Below are 22940 nucleotides of genomic sequence, written 5' to 3'. Positions count from 1 at the left end.
GTTTTGCAACAAACATGGCCCAACCAGCTCCAGGATGTTCAGAAGTCTCTTGCCCAACAGGTTCAAATTCTTGACTCCATATCCTGTGTGTGAAACGAGCAGTTCGGGCAATAATTAAAAGTAAATACTTGCAGCACTTGGAAAATTAATAGGTTCCTGATTTTAAGGGGGATTTTAAAAAAAAGAAAATACTCAGTGCACATTCCCATTGCAAGAAGTTTTACAGCCACTATTTCCCACCATGTCCTAGATGACTGGGAAGGAACAGTATAATGAAGGAACCCTCACCCGGGTACTTTCCGTGGCCAGACGCCTTTTGAAGGAGACTGACACATATCCCAGTTGCTTTCTACGGGACAATGAGCAGCTCTATAATTATCATGTGTCTTTTGATCTCCACTGATACTCACTGCAGGAAATTGCACACTCTGTTGGACCTGCTGATCCCTTTTCCATCCTGTTATTAACTGTCCTCCTTTGCAACTCGCAGCATCTCCTACTCCAGCCACTGACATGGAAGAAAATGCCAACACCAGCCTGGAAGAAGACTTCGAAGGACAGGCGACACACACAGGCAAGGAAACAAACTGCCTTTTTTTTTTCTCCCTAAAAAATAAGCTAAACTGTCCCTGTTCACTGGGGAAGCACAGAATTCCAGTGGATCCAGTGGATTCACCAATCCCCTTGAGCAGAAACACAGGTTCCAAAGGTAGTGAGGATGCATTTTGGGGTAAGGGCAGGTAACACCAGTCTGATCTTTGTGCCAATCCTCCTCATACCTGAAGCAAACAGCCAACACAGGAGACACTTGACAAAGCCACCAAGAGCAGTGGAGCTCCTGTGGGTTGGTCCTGAAGGATGGCCTTCCTTCTCCTGGGGAAGAGAGAAAACCAAACAGCAACAAACCCCACACTAGAATTTAGCGATAATATTTCACTATAAAGGCAAAATTATGTTTTCCTTCTTATAGAAGGAACACTCAGAACTAAAAATGAACCTGTAAGTCCTCTTGGCAAACACAGCACAGCATTTAGAAGCTTTAAGAGAAGTCTTGCTCAAAATCATCAGGTTTTTTAAAGCAGCACTCAATCCTCAGGATTTTTATGAGTCCTGACACTGTGTTCAGCTCCACACCCAGGGATCATGTCCTGTGTGTAGAACATGGACACCAGCAGGCAACGAGATGTTCCCCCCCTGTGCTCCAAGGGCTTCCTTTTCTTGGAGCTCTTGTGCTAAATCTCTCTGGGACGCTTCACCTCTGAAAACACCCCAAAATATTCCTTGGTTATGCCTTATAAACTAAGCTGCAGATTCAAATGCTTCGTTTTGAAAAACAGCACTGGAATTCAAAATTAATTTTCCCCTCCCCTCTTTCAAAATTTAACCATTTCAGTCAACCAGCTCTGCATTACAATCAGAACTATTGTAGCATTTGCCTTATGGGTTACTCTTCCAGTGGAACAAGTATGGGTTTAAAAAGAAATGTCAAGTGCCCTGTATTCTTAATTTTACTGTGAGTTCTTATACAATTTATTTATATAAATGCACTGTCTATAGAGACATGCAAATATACTTGTATGAAACACAAGCTTTGGCCAACATGGCAATTTTACCAGGTTTCAGCATTCTCATCCTTGTTAACTACTGAAATAGCTCACCAAAATCCGTTCATGGGCTCCTGATAGGAAGCAGAACCCCAAAGTGATCCAGGTTAGAAAAAACTCTTACTTTTTGGGACACATTAGTCCCAAAGTTTGGGTTCTCAGCACTCCTGGGGAGAGTTCTGGGAGGAAGAGGGATGGACAGATAAACTGAGGCACAGAAGGACAAAGCAGCAAAGAGCAGAAACTTCTCAAGAAGCTCCTTGTTGCAGTTTCTCATCCAGCTTCATCTCTCTTAGGGCCCAAAGGTGTGATCAATGACTGGAGGAAGTTTAAATTAGAAAGCGAAGATGGAGAGTCCCTATCCTTGAGCAAGAAAGAAATGCTTAGACAAATGTCTTCACCACACAGATCCTTCAGTAGAGATGATAAAGACACCAGAGAGAGATTCTGCCGTAAGGTGAGCAAAATAAATGAATTTTGATTCTAGATAAAACATACCAGTTATAAGCTAGAAAATCCTGAATTTGCCAGACTCAATTTCTGTGTAACTTAGCAGAGCTCTCCCAGCACAGAGAGAACAAACCACGTGCAAACCAACGGAGCTGGGAAGGGGCTGGAGCAGCAGGAGCAGCTGAGGGAGCTGGGGGGGCTCAGCCTGGAGAAAAGGAGGCTCAGGGGGGACCTTCTGGCTCTGCAACCCCCTGACAGGAGGGGGGAGCCGGGGGAAGTCGGGCTCTGCTCCCAGGGAACAAGGGACAGGAGGAGAGGGAACGGCCTCCAGCTGTGCCAGGGGAGGCTCAGGTTGGACATAAGGGAAAAAATTTTCCCCAAAAGGGTTGTCAGGCATTAGAACAGACCACCCAGGGAACTGGTGGAATCACCATTCCTGGAAGCGTCCAAAAAAATGGGGATGTGGTACCCAGGGACATGGGTTAGTGGTGGATTTGGCAGAGCTGGGTTAATGGTTGGACTCAATGATCTTAAAGGGCTTTTCCAACCTTAAAGGTTCTCTCTACCCAGTCCTCTCTCAAGCAAAAGACTCCAGTAAAACAAAGTACATTGCACAACAACCTATCATAGCACAGTTTGACCTTTCTTCCTGTCTTCCCTGCCATAGTGACCTATCCGTGGTTAAGGCAAAGGAAAACATTTAACCTGTTTAAAAACCTATTAGTCAGGGACAGAGCTCTGAGCCTGAATGTCACTCATTACCACCTGCCAGGTCTGAACGGGGGGGACCCAAACCCCCAAAACCACAGGAATTAAACTTTGAGCCCACTGCAGTCAGTGACAAAATTCCTACCAACTCTGGAAGATCCAGAGGTTTTTGTCCATGTGGCAACTGCCTCCAACACTGTCATGTTGACATGGAAGTGTCGAGGCAGGACCTTCACCTGTGTCTTGAGGAGACCTTCCAGAGTCACTGCAGGCAGTGACGGCTCTTCTGGGTCAGCTTGGATGTTCTTTAGACAACAGCAGGGGCTCTCCCCACCTCAGCACCGAGGGCTCAGCCCTCCCTAACCCGACGTTCTCTGGCCCCCCAGATGAGCATGCAGGAGTACGAGCTGATCCACGACGCGCAGGAGGACGAGAGCTGCCTACAGCAGTACCGCAAGCGCTGCATGCAGGACATGCACCAGCGGCTCAGCTTCGGGCCCAAGTTCGGTTACCTGTGCGAGCTGCAGAACGGGGAACAGTTCCTGGAGGCCGTGGAGAAGGAACACAAAACCACCACGGTGATAGTGCACATTTACGAAGATGGTGTGAAGGGCTGCGACGCCCTCAACAGCAGCCTGACCTGCCTGGCCGCAGAGTACCCCACCGTGAAGTTCTGCAAGATCAAGGCCTCCAGCACGGGGGCTGGAGATCGCTTCTCCAACGAGGTGCTCCCCTCCCTGCTGGTCTACAAGGCTGGGGAGCTGCTGAGCAATTTCATTAGTGTTTCTGAACAGTTCAATGAGGAGTTCTTTGCTGTGGATGTGGAGGCTTTCCTGAATGAGTACGGGCTGCTGCCTGAGGGGACGCTGCCCGCCCTGGGAAATGGCAACACGGATGAGCAGGATGTTGAATAGTCAGAGCCACAGTGCTCACTGTCTCCCTTTCCTCCTCAGTAAGATGTAAATCAATGTCAGTAACACTCATCTCGTTTAGAGAAACCTGTCTTTGCTAACTTATTTGTAAGATACAAAGATACAAAATTATTTAACTGTTAGGATACGAATTTTACTTCAAACACACACAACTGGCAGTCCTGCACATAATTATCTCTATGCCAGAAGTAATAGGAAGAACAGCAGACAATGCTGGTGATCTTTAAGATGTGAAGGTAAAAAGGATTAAAAACTGAGGGTCCGTGCCTGTCTCCAAGAAGCACAAGACCTTCATTTCAGACTGATCCATCCCTCTGTGCACACAAAAAGCCATGCCCATGCTCTGGATTATGGCTCCTCAGATACACTTCTACCAACTTCGGTAGGAAAAAGCAGTTTGAAGGACAAACAGCCCAAAGTCCTCACACTCCTAAATAACTTAGGTAACTAGGACAATATTTTATGCTTCCACATTTAATATTCGATACTCACGAAAAGAAATAAATTTCTCCCCCTTCTTGTTGTCACTTCTGTGACAACACTACACAAGTGTTGCTCTCACAACAGCAAACACAGACACAGCATCAGCTCCTTTCACTTCATGGGTGCTCCACAGGTTGAGCAGCAATGTTTAAAATGTCTGCAGTATCTGAAAAAGTATATTGTGCTTATGTAATAACTCTGAATAAAGCTTAACAGCCCTTGAGACCTGCCATTGGAAGTGTGAAATATATTGGTAGTACACAACCTTAGCCTTAAAACATGTGAAATATTAGTAAGCACTCATTAGAGATTTCCTAAGCCCAAAGTTTTGAGTTTTGTTAAAGGGAAGCTGCTGAGAACTACAATTTAACAATCTGAGGGAAAACTCACTATAAACCCCTCCTCTCATTCTGACAGAACACAACAAAGCATTGGACACACTTCAATGGCTTTTGCACACTGGCAAAGCTGAAGGCTGAATTTGACTCTGTATCTGTAATTTTTGATCTCAACAGCACAGTTTTGCTGATAACATTTGGGATTATCAGAAAGTTAAAGATTATTTCTCTTTTGTTGGTTCATTTTCAGAAACTATGAAAATGCTGCCGATTTTCTACTTTTAATATTGTTTTTGCAAAGGATGGATGTCTTAACAGAGCTCTAGAAACCTCACCTCACGTACACTAAGCTAACAAATGAAGTTCCTTTATCAGCTCTTGTACAATCTTCTTTGCAATCTGTAAAACAATTCATGATTTTATTCCACCAAGAATTCCAACAACATGTTCTCAAAATGTTATGATTTCCATGCTGTAAATTGCTGAGAGGGGGGGTGTCATAAGTCTTTCTGAGGGAACTCCAGGTGGAATAAAGCTTTTCCCTTGGAGCAGTGCTCAGAATATTTGTAGGTCTACCATTTGCAGATCCACCCAGCATAATGGAAATCCAGTGATCTTGTAAAAGATTATGTAGAAAATAATGAATTATCTCTGTCCATCACAAAAATAACCAGTTACCTGGGTAGCAGGTCAATATTTCACTTGTATTTTTTTATGACATGTCTTAAAGAAGATTAGTGAAAAATTTCTGTCCTTTGCACACCAGAAAATCTCCATGTAAGTGGCGGGAACTTACATGTTCTTGAGAAAGTTCTTGAGAACTTTCCCTCTTTATCCAACTTGGTTCAAAAGCCATTAGGCTGCACATCAGCAGCCTTGTAACATAAACTTCATTTCTCTGAAAACCAGGCTGAAAGCAAAAAAACACCAATCCCACCACAGAAACTGGACCCATAGCTACTGTGAGAAATAAGCTGACACTCCAGTTTAAGAGAAGGATTAAGCATGCTTAAGCAGGATTTCCTTCAACCTGTAATTTCAAACAAAAAACAAAGAGAGAGAGCAAACACATGTGGCACCAAGCCTCAACAGCAGCTCATGACTAATGAAGTTGCAAACAAAGCTCTGATCACAGCAGTTATCCAGGTTTCTGCAGGGAAAAAAAAAAAAAAAGAACAAACCTTAAAAAAAACACCAAAAAGCAAGACTTGACTCAAACATTTATTACTGTACAAAGGTTTTTTGAGTAACAAACAGTAAATGCTTCAAAAAGCACATGGGGGCACCTCCCTGCTGCCCTGGGCTATGGTTCCTCTTCCTTCAGACTCAAAGGCACAGAGACCCTGAGTGTCCCCAAATATTCATCTTATCACTGGTGTCACTGCTGATCAAACCCAGACAAAACCTCTGGTAGATCCAAGTGTCAGCTGGGGGAGTTATTTCTCTTCCCAGCATCCAGCACAGGGAGGCTGTGCTTTGGATGCAGTGGGTGGTGAGCAACTGCCTTGGGCATCCCTTGTCTCTCTGTATTCTTTCTCTTTTTGTTATGTCCCTTCTCATTACTATGATTATGTTTTACTTTATTTCAGTTATTAAACTGTTCTCATGGCAACCCAAAAGTTGTCCCTCTGTCCCAACCCTCCTCCCCCTGCCCCAAGGAGGGGAGTGAGCCCTGTGTGGTCCTTTAGTTGCCAGCTGGGGTCAAATCCCCCTAGCCTGTCTGTTCCCACCACATCAAATGCTGCCCTCAGATGTGAGGGACCATAAACCTCATTGACCCAGACCACTGTGGCTTTTCAAAACTACAATTGAAAGCCACATAGCCCAGAAAATAAGGGCTTCTGTAAAATTATTTTGTAACATCAATTTTAGAACTGTGCTTAGAAGAGCCAGGCTTTCAGCTGTTGAAGTCCAAACCATTCCTCTGGACTCTTACATATTAAAATTAAAACAGATTTCCAGTGCTGCACACAAGTTAACAAAGCTCAGTTTCAGTCACAATGGAGTTTTCACAGACTAAAGGCTTCACAGGATTGTATAGGAAAAGGATAAACTTGTATGAAACCTGAGCTAGAGTTATGCAGTAACCCAAGAGACTTTTAAAAGGTTCCTTTTCTCTTACACACACACTTTCATTTCTCCTAAGCCCTCATTTTCTTATTTTCTCAATGGCCAACAAAAAAGGATGGGACCATGAAATGCCCTCTTGGTTAGTCCTGTAATTCTCAGACAAGTGAGAACCTGCTTTCTTCCACATGCCCTGTTTCCTCATGGCAGGATGACTGGAAGGCTCAATCTGTAGGTACAAGTCAAATTACTCATTTTTACTTTGACAGGGTTAAATTAATTTCTTATTGCACATATTCTTATTCTAGTATGAAAGCAGAAATCCCATCAACAGCAATTTCTTTCCTTTCTTCCAGGTTCAAACTGGAAAACCAGACTTCCAGAGCTCCTTGATACCCAGTTAGTTATAAGCTAGGGGGTTAATTTAACCATCTGTAGTAAGACCATAGGATCATTCACTAAACACTGAGTGAGCTTGCAGGGGGGAAGAAAAACAGAGTTCTCTGCTAGGGATCCCATGGAGTTATACATCCCAACCAGCTTTATGTTTTACACCACAAGTACTAAAGGAGAAGAACTAGGGGATGAGTGTTCCATGACCATTTTCTTCTCTGGTGTCAGACACTGAGCATCTCAGATGCTGTACTTCACTTCTGTGGCTGAGTAGTGTGCAACAGGCAACTACAGAATAACTATTTTATATTTTACCTCCAAAATGTTGTATTCTACCTCCTCATCCCACCCCTCCCCCCCAAAAAAGAGACAAAAGACAAACTCTTTGCTTTTCATTATGCCCCTGTTCCTCCTTCTAGCAGAGACTTTAGCAGAGCAATTTTTAAGCCAACCCTGCTTTGAAGCAGGTTACAAAATTAACCCCATTTTCTGGATAACCCTCAGCCTCCCCTGGAGGAACTGCTGTGCATGATGCCATCTTGCTTTTGATTCCACCCACTGGCACAGAGTAAAAGGCACCTATAAAGCCCACAGAGCTGAACCCAGTGCCCCCATTACAACATCCACCTTCCTCCAGCAGGCCCTGCTTGAGCAACGCTGAGCACGAAAGGTCAGCGCCGTGTTTCAAAGGATACTCACAATGCTAAAAGCAGCTCTTTTTCCCAAACATGGAAAACCAGAATACACAGATGAGGCAACACCAGTTAAGACACCTTTCTCACAGTTGCCTTTAATAAAGGTATCCCAGTACATCCTTGATTACGCTTTAGAACCAAAGTCTTTATTTTTTCTTTGTGTTCCAGTGCCTTTAAACAAGAAAAGGTATTTGCAGTGGTACTAAAATGCCTTAAAATCTGGAACTCTTTTCTGTTGTAGCTCAGGTCCAAGTAAACATCACATTTCATTTACAAGTTATCTTTATTAACCTTCCTAGAATTCTTCCCTCCTTCACCTCTCCTCATGGCAAGTAAACCTGTTATAGCCCAGTGTACCCTGGAAAGTATCCTATAATGGAAAGATTTCTGTTTATAGTCTAAAAATCCTGATTAGCAATAATTTTGACAACTTGCATGGGCTGCCTACATGTAGCTGTTGCTGAAATAGTTAATATTCCAAGAGAACAATGACTGAATAAGAGCTGGACAGAGAAATTTATTGATTTCTGAGTTCTCCAGATCTTGAACTAAGGTATTTACAGGCTGCCTTGGTCTAGTCTTGAAAATTCTAGAAACTATTTGTATATCTTTTATGCTAGTTAACCAGTATTACCTAAAAGTAAATCTAATTTTTCCCCAATTAATTTTAGATTTCTCTTAGCAAATTAAAGCAGGAATTGTCATACCAGGTAACTACACTAGTCTTATCAGTAGCCTAAGAAACACCAGGAGCAGCATTTTGCACTGAAGGAGCCAGCAGGAAGAAAATGAAGGTTCCATATTTCTTTTTAAGGGTTCCTTCTAGAAAATAATATTATCATTTATTTATATGGAGCAACAGGGCTGGTTTCTTGTAAACTTGATTCACTTTGTACTTGATTCTGTACCTGCATAATTCTACTTGATACATGAAGTGCATGCTGGAACAAGGTAACTGAGCCTACCATTACACTGATATTGCACATCTACCTGGGGATATTTAGGCAACAATTAATTACCAATCCATTAAACCCAGCTGCTTCCAGCTTGGAAATGGCCAACGTTTCCATGGAGCTCCAGGGGCTGCAGCTCAGTCACTGAAGTAGTTGAAAGAGAAGATGGATGCAAGGATTGCAACAGCAGCTGCCACCACCACACCTGGAATAACAGAGGAACACGGCAGTGAGGGGCCAAGGGCAGCACAGGGAGGGCAGGTGGATGTGCCTGAGGAGAAACCAAAGAGTCACCCCAAAAACTGCTTTTATCAGGAAAAGGTTCTTCCCCCAGAGGGTGGTTGGCACTGCCCAGGCTCCCCAGGGCAGTGGGCACAGCCCCAAGGCTGCCAGAGCTCCAGGAGGGTTTGGACAACGCTCTGAGGGACAGGGTGGGATTGTTGGGGTGTCTGTGCAGGGCCAGGAGCTGGACTGGATGGGGGCCCTTCCCACTCAGGACATTCTGTGAGCTACCTAACACCATTAAGCCTCAATCTAAAGCTACAGTGTTGGATAAATAAATAATAAAAGCTGCACATGACACGTCCAATCAGAGCAGGACCCTCCCAGAGATCCAGCTGGCTGCACACTTCTGCAGTACCTTGGCCATAAAATAATGCACTGACTCCATTCTAGGAATCAAACTGGGAAAAAATAACTGAAAGTTTAAGAAACAAAAGCTATTAATTTTTTTCTTTTCTGTGCAGCACTACATGAACTCAGTAGGTCTCTGTAGCACAACAGTCATTTCCCTGTTGACTAACTTGCTCATTACTGATGCAGCTGAGAAGGCACACAAGAAAACCCCAAAACACCTGAGTAATGATTTAAGGAAAGATATTTATATATCTACATCAAACACACATTTAATCTTCCAGTTACCACGTTCTACTTCTAAGAATAAATAGAAAGCAGAAGTTACTGCTTTGTTGACTAAAGTATAACTGTATTTTAACACTAGAAGACTTTCAGCCAAGAGAACTGTACTGAGTGCAGACATATATGGGGGCTGGACAAGGGAGTATGGTGGAGAAGTTGCATTGAAAAGGAGGGTTCTGTGGCTGAATTACTGAGGCTGAAAGTTGGGATGCTGTGGGAGCAAACACAAAGGGCCCGCTGTGGGTTTGGCATTGCCACAGCAAAAATCTGGGAAGCAACATACCCATATTTTGTTGAAGCTTCAACAGCAACGTTGCTTTTGTCAGCTGTGTCTGTTGTGTGTCCTCCAGGTTGTCAGGAACTGGACAAATATCAACTGCATGGAAATCAAGGGAAGAAGTAAATACCAGGGGGAAAACTATCAGTTGTGTTTTACAATGAACTAATGCAAAAGGCCCAACAACTTCACATCAACTACATTTATGGTACAAAAAGCAGTTTACTGAAGCAGTACATTAGCAACAACACAGTGCTAAATTGTTCTATGTGGGTGTGAGAGCAAAACTAAAGAGACAAAGTACATTTGGGGAGGAGTTCCTCTTCTGAAACTCATCTTCCACACCCTGCTTCCATGGTAACATACCCACCCATATTTGCATAGCATGGGGAGAATTTGACTGCTCTGAGGGGGAACCACCAAAATTTACCATTAACCACTTTCCAGGATCAGAGTTTCCTTTCAGAGCCATCTGCCCTGAGCTCAGGCCATGTGCCAACCCACTGCCACAAGGATGAGCCCAGCATCACCTCCCTACCCAACAGCCAGCAATGCATTTCTTCAAACCACAGAAACTTCTTGTTGAAGATCCCATAAAAACACCCTTTCTGAGCAGGCATAGAGGCCTCATTCTTCTTTGGAGTGATTACTAAATCCTTAGTCTGCTCAGCCAGGATGTGAGAGAGCTTGAATCTATTTCCAGACAGATGGGATTCAAACCTGTATCTATCTCCTTCCCCAAGATTTCCCTCACCACTTGGCCATCCCCAGCTTGCTAGAGACAGGGAGGAGAGAAAGAAGGGCAATAATCTCCAGTCCTCCCCCTGAACTGTTTGTGCCACCCAGAGCCAGCATGGAATCCCAGCTCAGCCTAAGGTTACTCGATGGTGGTGGGCCAAAGGCCTTCAGTTTGCATTCCCATTCCCAGGAGGGTTTGCTAAGGCATCACTTGTCAAAAGTTTGGATCACAATTCAGTAGCTATGACTGCAGACAACTTCTGGACAAGCAACCAGCCAGAGAAAGTGTTTGTGCTGTTGCAGTGAGAGCTGAGGGTCTCTGGGAAGAACAGAACAGGCACACTGAGATAAGAGAATGAGCCTAAGGGATTGTCCAGAACACAAAGAAATCCCCCCAGCAGTACCAGATACCAAGTTTGAGGAGTCCATGGAACACTGATCTAAATAAAAACAGAGCTCCTGTTTCCACAACCACCCAGTGGGGTTGTCCATCAGCAATAAATTACAGGTTACATACTTGAGTAATAAGACACATCCTTTGTATGATTCATATGCAAATGATTAACAAAATACTTTCTCTATCATTAGCTATAGTGGAAATGTATAATCTAGATGTGATCAGAAAGGTTGTTTCTGTCATCTCAGATGACTCATGAGGATGATTGTCTTCAAAATCTTCTCAAGTTAAACCTAGACAAGACCTGTTACAGCAAAGCAAACTAGACTTTTAGGATCTGTCTTTAGCCATCTTTATCCCTAAACCCACTGAATTTGTATAGGATGTGCTGCAGCAGAGCAATTAATAACTGTCTGATATGAAACTTCATAAGATATTGAGATATTCAGATATCCAGACACATACATGTCCATATATTAAGTAAAACATAGGTTGGAGATCTCTGTGTAAGCTGCACATACACGTAAAATCAAAACATCAACACAACAGTTCAGTGCATTTCAAAACATTTCAAAGTGTGCTGTTTGGAAGAGAAATTATCGAATATCACTGAATCCCACTGGTCCTTAATGAGCTTTCATCAATGAGTGGTTTCATCATTATTTTTTCTGTGCCAAGGACTGTCTAAAATACGAGCAGAAATGTTCAGCTAGAGGAATTATTAACTGTTGCAATACAGCTTTTTAGTAAGTATCTTAACTAGCACAGTGTGAGCACCACATTCTGTCCAGTTCTGAATTCCCTAAAACACACCACTTTGGGATAAACTAAGTATTTCTGGGGTCACCCAAATCCGGCAGGTTCCTTTCTGCTTTAGGTGTGATGAGCAGGTAGGATGGTCTGTGCCCTCTAACTTCACGTTTCTTTGTGCCTTCCTAAGAACTGCTGGGCTTTTCTGAAGGCACCTTTGGAAGCTGCACATCAAGGCAGCTGCACATTCCTCAGAGGGGAAGATACACCAAAAAAAAAGGGAAAAAGAAAAAGAACCAGCCTTGAGCTATTTAGTTCCCAAAGGCATTTCTGGAAGGACGTGCACGTGTAGCAGCTGTAGCACAATTCATACCAAGTTTTAATAGCAGATGTTTTCCAGCAGCAATTCTATGAATCCTCAATTCTTCATTAAGTCTTCAGTTCCCTAACGAAGGTGGGGAGGTGATTACCACTGCTGAAGGCTTATTCCTGTCTATCCCCACCCGCTGCACCGAGCAGGGGCAGGGATTTAGTAAAGCCAATCAGAAATGCAGAGCTTTCAGCTGCCTGTTTTAAAGCACTAAATACCTTGAAACTACAGTGTTAGAGCTATTTATGTCTCTCAGTTATAAATAGCTTGGGCTTTACTCTCTATTTTCCACATAACAATTTTAAAGCACGACCCAGTAGTGTCCTCACTGGAGAGATGTCCAAGGAATGAAGAGAATAACACCGGAGGAAACAGCAGCAGAGGCCAAGCTCAGTAAGCACATAAAAGTGACCTTCTCAAAATTTCCTATGTTTTGACTAAAAGCTGTTTAAAAAGTAAATCTTTTGCCTATACTGATAGATCCTTTTCTTCTCAAGAGCATATTTTAAAGAGCAAAAATAAAATTATTTCGAAAGCCTGCTCTTGAATTTTAGACAGTTCTTTATATCAGCAAACTTTCCCCAGACCCTCACCACAGAGAGCATTGCCAGTTAATTCAAGGTTGGTGCCTCAGACCACAGAGAGCATTGCCAGTTAATTCAAGGTTGGTGCCTCAGAGCACAGGAATTGTGATTCAAATAGAAAGGCTGGTGACAAACCAACAACTGAATATTGGCTATCATTAATAGAGAACCACCATACGATGCCCAAATCAGAACTGGAAAAGCCTTCACACAAGGGAAACCCCCAACTGCTGTTATGCCACAAAAACCTGGTCACAGCAATACTTGGACACTTCATACCAAGGCAACCATACAAAACTCAAATTGCTTAATTAATGTTTTCTCTTAGAATGCAGAACACTTTTCTTATGCAGTTAATAGGTCTCATTTCTAAAATGACCCTTCTGGTGGGATAGAAGTGTATAAATACATTGTGATTTTAATAAACCATGAGTTAATGATGCCACATCAATAATTATCAGAATGAACAGATCCCGTTCTATGGACAATCTTTATGCTGTTCTCCAGGACAAGGCCAGGTTTTCCTAAAATCCTGTTTGTATGGTTTTCCTTCTTCTCTCCTATGCACTTACTTTAATTTGTGGGTTGGGTTTTTTCTCCCCCTAAAGAAAATAAGCACTTACGTTAATTTAGTAATTAAATCAATTTTAAATTTGTCTTTTTTTTTAGTTAAAGAACATAAATCCCCCCCCCAGACTCTACACCCAGCAAGCTACAAGACCACCCAAGCTCATTTTGTGGCCATCCTTTCACACACACAGTGTTGGCAGCAACCTTTGGGAGGCACTGCTGTCAGTGCAAAGGGGTTTTCTTCTCACCTCCAGATCACACAATAAAGCTCAACTGAATCATCTCCTCTCTCCCTCCCACGCCTACAGCCACTGCTACAATACTAATTTGCTTCCCTAAGTTCCACTGATTCCCTAAAGCTCAGGAGTAATTAGCTGTAAGAGTATTAAAGTTACTCTAATAATGCCAGAGAGATTTTATTGGCTTTCCTGTTTTCCTTGAGGTCCCTGAGCTGTGGACACCTCTTGCTTCTCCATATAATGAGTCAGTTCACAGCTGACAGGTTTAGTTAAAGCCTTGGGGAGGAACTGATTCATTTAGAAAGATAAAAAGAATTTAGGGTGAGCTCTGACATTAAGAAACTCAAAAACCCCTCCAAGTACACAAGTGGGTCAAGGAGAATATCAATACTCACAGCTCACCCTGCACAGCAAGTCATGGCTGCACTTCCCAGTTTTTGTCCCTAAATACCAACAAAAAAGCATTCTGAGCCCTTATATGAGAATTGATGCCATTCTTTTTAAATTTGAATTATAAAACTGTAACCTGCAGTTCGTATTCGTGCTGATGGAAGGGAAAAAAGGGAGAAAAATCTCTTCCATGAGATCACAGGATGCATTTCAACACCAGGTTTCACTTCTACATTAAAATCAACATCACACGGGGGAAAAAAAAAAGCCAACAGGGAATGATATAAACCAGAAATATTCAGAAAAAGGAAGTCAGTGACTAGATTATAGCAAAGTATCTGTTAAAGGGAATATAACAATCTCATAATCAGAACATAAACTTGTAAGACATTCAGCAGAAAATGAAAAGCTCTCTCAATTTTCTTTTCATTTTGGGTGAATCACGTATCTTCAAGTTTGGGTACTGCATTTTTTATAAAACACTCAGAACAAAGAAACTTTTTTTTAAAAAAAGTCAGTTTTAGCATGAAAATTTCCTGAAGGACACAGGGTATTTGTATTTTTTGCTAATAGATTTTTAAAGCATTTTTTAATTCTGTAGGGAAGAAATAGTAGATTTGACTAAATCATTCAGCTTCTTCTTCTAATTTATTTTAAGCAGTATCAGAACTATTCAGCTCTAAAAAACTGGACTACTGAAAGAGTAAATATATATATTAATATAAAGAAACTAAAGCTTTACAGGTTTTTCTTACAGTTTATTTGTCAATATAGGATCATCCCTAACTCATGTGCAGAGTAACCTTGTTGGACCATCTCTTTATGTACCTCCTGCAGTTCATGGGCTGCAGCCCTGAGTGCACAGATAATGCAGTGAAAAGGGAAAAAATACTTGAGGAACAAAAGTCTGTTACAAGAAACACAGAAACTGCAAGAAAGTTACTATTTTCCACGAATATCTCGAATTTGTTATTAGATATAAACCCTTAGAGCTTGTACGAAGCAAGCTGAATTTGGGCATATCCACATCTGGATAAAACTGGCCTATGCCATCAGTCAACGTTTTCCTGAGAGATGATCCAGCCTGTCCTGGTTGTCAGCCCCTCACCTGTGCTGATCCCCTCTGCTATGTGGATTTCTTCAGCTTGCACAGCCTGATCCAAGAGCTCCACAAAGCGCTCCTGGATTTCTCCGGCGGCCTCGTCGCCGAACTTGTAGTCGCTGAGCATCACACTGGACCCAGGCACGGGCACAAAGAGTCTCTGAGGCAACACATGGTATTCCCTCTCAAAACCTACAAGGAAAGGGGGAAAAATACCATGCCACTTATGATAAGATTCCTCCTTGATCCCTGGCCATAAGATAAAACTATTGCAAAAGAACTGCTCAAGGCCTCCATGTAAAAATCCTGATTTCAGGCATGGCTTGTTTAGCTGTTGCTGTTTTGTGGAAGTTTTGGCTGCTGTGATACTGATTTATTATTAGTTATATAACTTACATTATTAGTCTCTCCAGAAGTATCCAAGAGAGCTCTAAAACAGGCCATAAAATTTCAAGTAGAGCTTTTCTCCTGGTTGGAATGACCAGCAGAACTCCGGGAGAGCCTGCAGATAAGGATTTCACCACCATACGGGATCGCAGACACAAAGTTCGGGTGCCACCTAAAGAGCAAACTCAGAACTACATGCAAAGGAAAAGGCTTTCCTTCACTTAAGATACTCAAAACTGCTATTTCAATTCACTAATTTTTTATTTAAACACAACAACGAGGTAACTTGACACCACTGCCCTTTAAACTTAAAGAAGTTTAAAGAATCCCCAGCAGGGGAGCAGAGATCTGGTCCCAGCATACTCCTCCTCAGGTTTCAATATAATCCTGGTAGGCAGTTTTATTTCCATTTGCACCCCACTTAGGTCCCTGCATGATGCTCTGTTCAAGTCAAGTTAATGCAGCCCAGCAATTAGTTATGGTGCTGAAATAAGATCCACTCCTATAAAAGACACAAATCTGTAAAATAGTATTTGGTGCAGAGCAATAAGTTCAGGGGGCAGAGACAACACAAATGATATATTTGTATAGTTAAAGAAATCAGGATACTTCTTTATACCATAATTATCATATACAATGCCAGTTTGATTTAACAGAGATGAAGTCCTGAATTTCAGGGCTCCTGTCCACTAACACTCGAAACACAGGTGACAGAAAAACATGCAAAGCCATGCCCAGCTGTTTCTTTTAATCCTACCAAGTTTTAACATCCTGCAATATTATATGGGAATGCCATACAGTGATTTCAAAAATAAAAATCTAAAATGTGCAAGTTGCAGTTGGAACTTCGGAGACAGGAATTTCAACTATGGAAGTTTTAAAAATCACAGTATTTCCAATCAGTGAGAAAGAAGGTGAAACTGTCTTTTGTGGTCACAAGACCTGAATGCAAACATGGGGTGAGAGCTGTGATGCCAAAGGACACATCTGAACTCGACACAGATTCTCCAGATTTAGCAAAAAGTCAAGGCTGCCAAGCAGAGATTGTGCCTTTTGCTTTTTATTCTGCTCTAACCACACTGGATCTTCACTATACCAGCAGAATTTTCCACAACAACCAAAATTCACTGCAAATATAAGTTGCTGGGGGGTTTATTTTTCTTACTTTTTTTCTGAGGTCCTTCATTTAAAATCAGATCTTCAAACAGTATTTCACACCTATCACTCAGTGTGTTTATTATGTCCCTTTTCAAAGCCTGCAAGGACAAAGTGAAATCATCAGTAATATAAATATAATTATCAGTAATACAAAAGCCATTTGCAAATTTTGACTAGTAAGAAATAACCCCAGTCCCTCATAGGCTTAACCCGTGGTGAAAGAATAGTTTTTCCCAGAAAATCAGAACTAATGTGAATTTTAAAAGCTCGATAAAGAGAAGCTAACATCAAAAGAATTAATATCCAGAAAGAAAGCAACAAAACAAAAATGAAAAGTTGAGGAAAGGTTTAGGAATTTTAGGATAAGATCTGTCAACTTCTAGACAATTAGCACTAAAACCAAACAAAAATAATCACAAGGCATTGACACAATAACGTGCGAGGGGACAAACATTTTGACCCCGCTATAAACTATTCTGGTAAAGAAAAACCAGCATGGCAAATTTCACCTATTTCAGAAAAGTGTTTGTGCTGAACTAACCCCCTTTTCAGTACCTGAACGGCTTCTTTAACCCTTGGCTTGTTGTTATGGATGTAGGCTCTGCATTTCACAGCCCCCCTGAGGTTTATGGAGCCGCTGCACACCTGCACTGTAGCTGTCGATCTGTGACTGGAACCCTGGCACTGGAAAGCAAACATTTCAGCTTTATCTGCTCACCAAGGCACCTGCAGCACCAGCAACACAGAACAGCACTAGGAAATTAACAGCACACCTTCAGATGTTCACATACAACCTGTTTCCCTTTATAATTTATAACTCTAATTTTACTTTATTTTTCAGTTTGTTTAGGTAAGACTCCGAGTCTCTTTTGCATTATGGAAAATGTATTTATTTTCCCAGATGTTTCAAGTATTTGTGCGCACAAGCCTTCTAAAACTTTCCAGTATTGTAATCCATAAAACCTTTTAAGCCTTTCTTTTTTCAGCAATGAGGTTTTAATGTTTACTGTGTAGTCAGTGTAACCCAGGGTGCCCTGGGAGTCACCCCATCAGTCAGTACTAAATTATACACGTGGCCACATTTAGAACTGCATCAAACTGTTGCCCAGCAATGCTCCCCCTAATTACCACAACAGTGTGTGAGTGCAGGAAGCACTCTGGGCCAACACAGGGATGCACAACTCCCACACCCACTGCACCAACTACTCCTGCCCAAATCAAGTTCTCCACTCCCTGAGGCAATTAACCTGAGCACAATACACAGCAACAACAGAGGAACAACATAAGAAGCTGAGATACTCAACAAACCTCTAAAATGGCATCTTACAAATCTCTAGAAGTTTTGCTGAACAAAACTGAAGAGAATCCAGGAACTACCTGATGAAACAGGACGGCCTGTGCTGTGCAAAGATGCCTACAAAGTAATGCCTGGACACATTTGGGCTTCAGGACCCAGGCTAGGGCACCAAATTCAGGGCTCATCATGACCTCTGGCACAGAGGAAACCCCTGACACAGACCCAGGAGCTCCACACGATGATCCAGCTCACAGGATCTGTGCCCTAACCCAGAGCTGGTGACAGCTTCTGACAAAAGCATCCAAATGAATGTCCCAGGTGGCCAAGGCAAGTTGAAATGTGGGGCAGGCTGAAATGTGTGAACTTCAGATGCAAAGTCACCCTGAAATCAATGTACACAGGTACATACAGGTATCCTACTACCAAATGAATTAGTTTGAAGGACTTCTTTTTCCATAACCTGTTTTCCAGTCTTTCCAAGTTATGCAACTCACTGACAACGTGGTTTTCACACCACAAGAATTTCTAAAGGCATGAAATATGCAGGTCTGTCAGTAAACAGCAGGATCATATCAAACAGGAGCAAAAACAGTCTTATGAATAAGTAAGCTGGATTTCTGGACAATAATTCAGGATGCTTTTTTAGTTTTTATTCTATTTTATAATCTAACAGCAAGGTTATACTTTTGCAAACCACTAAACACTTACCAGCTGTGTCAGCACCTTGACATCAGAGAACTGAGTGCTGGACTGAGTATTTCCTCTTGACTTTTTCTGAGGGGAAAAAAAATTCTCTGTGTCATGAAACTGGAAAGAACGCCACTGAATCAAGTCTCCTCACTATGGCATAAAATGTGCCCTAGTTTATAGCCTTCAAGAGAGAAAAATGCCACACAGAAACCAGCCACAAGAATATAATCACAAAACTAAAAGGAGAGATGGACGCATCAGCCAACCAAGGTGCTTCCACTCTTTGATAAACATTCAGACAGATGCAGGTCTTTGAAATCTCATCACCTACATTCACACCTCACTCATGTTCTTTAATAGCAACATTTTAGTCAGACTTCACATATAATTATTGTGTTCAAGTTGCCAGAGGAAGAACATGGAACCTGCAGCAAAGAACACAAGCAGTCCTGAGTATCAGTGACCTGGAACAGGTCAATTAGATCAACAAATACTGTATGGAAGGTGTCTCGGTCAATGCTTCATCACACTGGAGGTTCCAAAAACACATCTATCAGAGCTCAATTCCTTGTTGTTTGGCACTCACCTGCCCTTCCAGTAGCTCTGTATCATCATCCTTAACTTGTCCATTGATGAGGAAAACACTGTCTTCTATCTGCTTCGACCACCGGTTTAACCCGTTCTTTGAAGTAAGTAAAAACACAAAAATCTCATCAGAAAGAGGAAAGAGAATTTCACTAAAGGGTTGGGCAGCATCACACTGAAAATTACAGAAATACATGTTTCAACAGTTACTCCAAGGGAGTTTTAAAGTCTGTGAAAAAACAGTCTATGTTTTTTCCCCAAAGGTAACTCTTAGACCCACCATGTTCAGAATACAGCCATTAAGAAACAAGAATTACAAAACACTGAAGGGCCAACCCCAGGGATCTGGGGTTTTTAGGAAGGGTTGCAGGCTACTGAAAGTCAATTCATACTAAAAGCACCCCAGGCCCTCCTCTAATTGGGTGTAACCTTTCACTAGGTGAGGCAGCAGAGACATTATTTGGACTCTGCATGACAATTGTTAAGTAATTTTGAGCCACGGAAACTTCTGACTGAGCACAGCAGAAGAATTACATTTACAAGAGGAGTAACTGCTAAATATTCTCCCCCAATTAGTTCTACTTCTCTATGGCACTATTCAAATCTTTTCTCTCATTTCATTTTCAACAGAGACATTACTGTAGTAATTGGTGCAGTAACTGCTGCAGGCAGTTAGGTACCTTGGTGTTCTTCTCCAGGTCATGGTTTGGGGAAGTAGCAAGAAGTGGAATGTGAATATTAACATTTACTGTGCAGCCCAAAGCCAGCCAGGAGGCAGACAGAGCACTCTGGTATTTCCAATCTGCTGGTTTAGCTGAACTCTGAGAGCAGAGAAAACAAAAAAAGCCATAAAGCATCTACACAAAGCACTGTATAACTCAGAGGCCAATGTATTTTCGGAATATTACTTGCCATGCACTAAAAGCTGCCCATGGCACAGGAGGATGAGCTCACCTTTGGATCTTGCACGTCGTAGGTTCTGCAAACTACTCTTTGCTACTTAAAGAAAAAGATTCAGTGAAAAGCAAAAGAAGTAAGAGCAACTCACAATTAACTTTGTCCTTTACTAAACTTCCCTGTGGAGCTAACTGATGCCCTGAAGGAAGTTCTCACCTTTCATGAGTGTAAAAAAGCAGAAAAACATTTGCCTGTAACTCCAACTACCACAGTGATGCTGTCCCAGCTCTTACAAGTAAATTAAGATCAATATGTACTGTCAGGGAGAACCAGCAGGGCACCAATTCGTAATTTGTCCTTGTCTCTCTCGCCTCTCTAAGATCCTCCTTTCTCTCCTTGCATTATCTCATCACCAACAGACCCTGCACTTTTCTGCAGCACTACTACTGATCCCAATGCCTGCTGCTTCCCTAATTCCATGGAAGTACCATTGGTAACAGCAAGATCAAGGTGCTAAACACTATTTTAGATGTTTTCTTCAACTTATGCTAATCAAGACTGACTGGGGAAGGCATAATGTGATGCCACCACACAGACAACCCTAACAGTAAGAAATTATGGGAATTTTGCAAGGATAAAAGGGTCGACAGCCTTACTCATGGCCTACTAGAAAACTTCACAATTTCAATCTGATCTCTGTCTGTCTGAACTCAGATAACTCACCCCTCCCAGTTTCTCACTAATCAGCAATGACACAGGCCAGGGGTAGCAGCCTCAGCCAGTAAACCTTGCTCATAAAGGATACTTCTTTGTAGCAGAACAGATTTGAAGAGCTGCTCTGTCTGAGACCTCCTCCTCAGCAGGTTTCCAGAGCCTTCTTTTAGTCAGGGACTTTTCCACTGAGAAGATTAGCTGAAGAGCAAAAAATATTAGGGACTTTTCCACAAAAATACATGCTATAATTTCTGGAATATAGTCTTGTACGGAAGTTTGAAGTCCCAGTGATATCAAAATTATGTATCAGCAGGAAACACAGCTTATATGTCACCAAAATGTCACGTTAAAGGAACGTTCCACAAGGATTCATAGGCAACCTCTCCAAAGTGAAAGTGGCTTGTGAAATCTTAATTCAGCTTCCTTATACACCAAACAAAGTAACACACATTCACATAGCCAACCTGTATGGTTTTCTGCTTACAGGAAAATCACAGCTTTCTGCCTATCCATCGAGGATCAGGAAAGGCAGCTGTGCAAAATAATTACTGAGTAAGAGAAACCAAACAACTAATTTAAATTCAGTAGCCACTGATCAACTGGACACACCTTTTTTAGCCAGCTCCTCGTTTCAGTAAGCACAACTGAGGTGCCAGTGCACTGAACTGCCAGAACTGAGTCCTGAACCTCAGGCTACCAAACCTGCTCATGGTTAAATCACTCAGCATGCTTATCTCACCAAAATGATAAAATCAACATACATCTTCAGAATGAACACTAAGTGTAACACTATACACCCCATATTGTAACAAAAATGTATTTCGAGTCTATCAGACAGTTTTAAATTTAACCCCATACACCCAAGGCAAATACACTAATTCTAGACAAGATATTTCTTTTAAATGAGTAAGAATTATAAATTTTTCACTACTGTAAACATCTCTAATCTGAGCAATTCATTCAGATAAGGCAACCTAACATCACTAACACCTGCGTCACAAGGATTTAGTTTAATATAAACCTTGAAGATGCTTTTCCTATATTTTTATTTTCTCACTTAAAACAACAAAATCTACTTGAGTATATACTCAAGCCAGTGATGGGGAATTCCTCAGCCAGGCAGAGCTGCTGCTGCCTGCCCAGCAGGAGTTCTGCTCACCTTGCGCAGAGCGTTCTGCCCGTCCTTTGCCAGCTCTGGGCTCGCAATCATGAACACACCAAGAACCAGCAACCCACCAGGGAGCATCCTGGACACCTGCAACACGAACATCAACGTTTATTGGCAGGACTCAGGGATCTAGAAACCTTGCAACTCAGCAAAAAGGAGACAGGTAGGCAGAAACAGGTGAGGCTGGTGTTCACTCATAGGATCCTTTGCAGCGTAGGAACACACCCCACAAATGTTCTCCCTTCAGTGCTCTCAAGGCTCCTTTCATCAAAAAATCTGAAACCAATACAGGTATTTCTGGTTTAAAATATCTGTGCCCAGCGTGGTGAGGGAGGTTCTTTCACTTGGAGAAAAAGGCTGGAGAGGGCACAAGTGATGAGATACTTTGTGACCATCTCATTTCCCTTTCGTTTCTCCCACCCCTTTGTTGTCCCAGAGGGTGAGTTCCTCACCTGGCTGGCGTGTGTGGTTATCCACTCCTCATCCAGGGATGCCAGTTTTGGAGGGCTGTTCTGCTCCTTGTGCTGGTCCTTGGGAGGGGTGCGGACAGCCCGGATGACATAGTCCCGCTGTGGGGAGCACTGTCCACAACATCCATGGGAGCAAACACACCGTGAGCGACACCAAGAACAGGGGGTTCCCAGTTCCCAGGAGAGACTGGAGCAGAACCAGCCATGCCACACTCACCTGCCCTATCAGCAGCCCAGTGACATAAGGCTTCACCGCCGTGCTGAGCTCGGACAGGTACTGCCCGATCCCCTCCTCCACAAAGTAGGTCCTACCCATGGCTCTGGGCTAAGCTCGAGGGTTGTGGTTCCAACCTGCAAAACAAACAGTGCATAAAGTCAGAGAAGGTGCACGTACTGCAACAGAAAAACAGCCTCACACAAAGAACCTCTAGAATTGCTCAGGTTGGAAAAGCCCCCTGAGATGATCCAGTCCAACCATTCCCCCAGCACTGCCAAGGCCACCACTGACCCGTGTCCCCAAGTGCCACAGGTTTTTAAATCCCTGCAGGGATGGGGACTCCACCACTGCCCTGGGCAGCTGTGCCAGGGCTGGACAACTCTTTCTGGGAAGAAATTT

The 22940-nt window shown here is 42.5% G+C and overlaps 2 protein-coding genes across 5 annotated transcripts; one reads left to right on the top strand and one right to left on the bottom strand.

The window, feature by feature from the left end:
- The first annotated feature begins 513 nt into the window (after positions 1-513).
- PDC (phosducin) lies at positions 514-3676 on the top strand. Its single transcript, XM_008930941.3, has 3 exons — positions 514-574; positions 1901-2061; positions 3149-3676. Exons 1-3 carry the CDS (start codon positions 514-516, stop codon positions 3674-3676), a joined length of 750 nt encoding a protein of 249 aa, XP_008929189.1.
- Positions 3677-5501: 1825 nt separating this feature from the next.
- ODR4 (odr-4 GPCR localization factor homolog) lies at positions 5502-22729 on the bottom strand. Of its 4 annotated transcripts, none has more exons than XR_001922069.1 (14): positions 22542-22727; positions 22307-22435; positions 21846-21941; positions 20778-20884; positions 20030-20066; positions 19756-19896; positions 19077-19172; positions 18509-18574; positions 17059-17187; positions 16511-16601; positions 14965-15150; positions 9825-9917; positions 8690-8828; positions 5502-5665 (listed from the first exon to the last, which is right to left on the bottom strand). XR_001922069.1 is itself a non-coding variant. In XM_018083838.1 (13 exons), exons 1-13 carry the CDS (start codon positions 22638-22640, stop codon positions 8761-8763), a joined length of 1338 nt encoding a protein of 445 aa, XP_017939327.1. In that variant the 5' UTR covers positions 22641-22727; the 3' UTR covers positions 7746-8760. The 4 variants fall into 4 exon arrangements, 2 of the variants coding, with proteins under 2 accessions (XP_017939327.1, XP_017939328.1); XR_001922070.3 differs by lacking the exon at positions 5502-5665 and adding an exon at positions 6090-6811; XM_018083838.1 differs by lacking the exon at positions 5502-5665 and having other exon boundaries at positions 7746-8828.
- Positions 22730-22940: the final 211 nt, after the last annotated feature.

This window comes from Manacus vitellinus, unplaced genomic scaffold (assembly GCF_001715985.3).
Source record: "Manacus vitellinus isolate BGI_N305 unplaced genomic scaffold, ASM171598v3 scaffold_68_pilon, whole genome shotgun sequence".
In the NCBI taxonomy this organism is placed as follows: domain Eukaryota; kingdom Metazoa; phylum Chordata; class Aves; order Passeriformes; family Pipridae; genus Manacus; species Manacus vitellinus.
The sequence above is the reverse complement of the archived record's forward strand: the minus strand, read 5'-3'. Positions and strand labels throughout refer to the sequence as shown.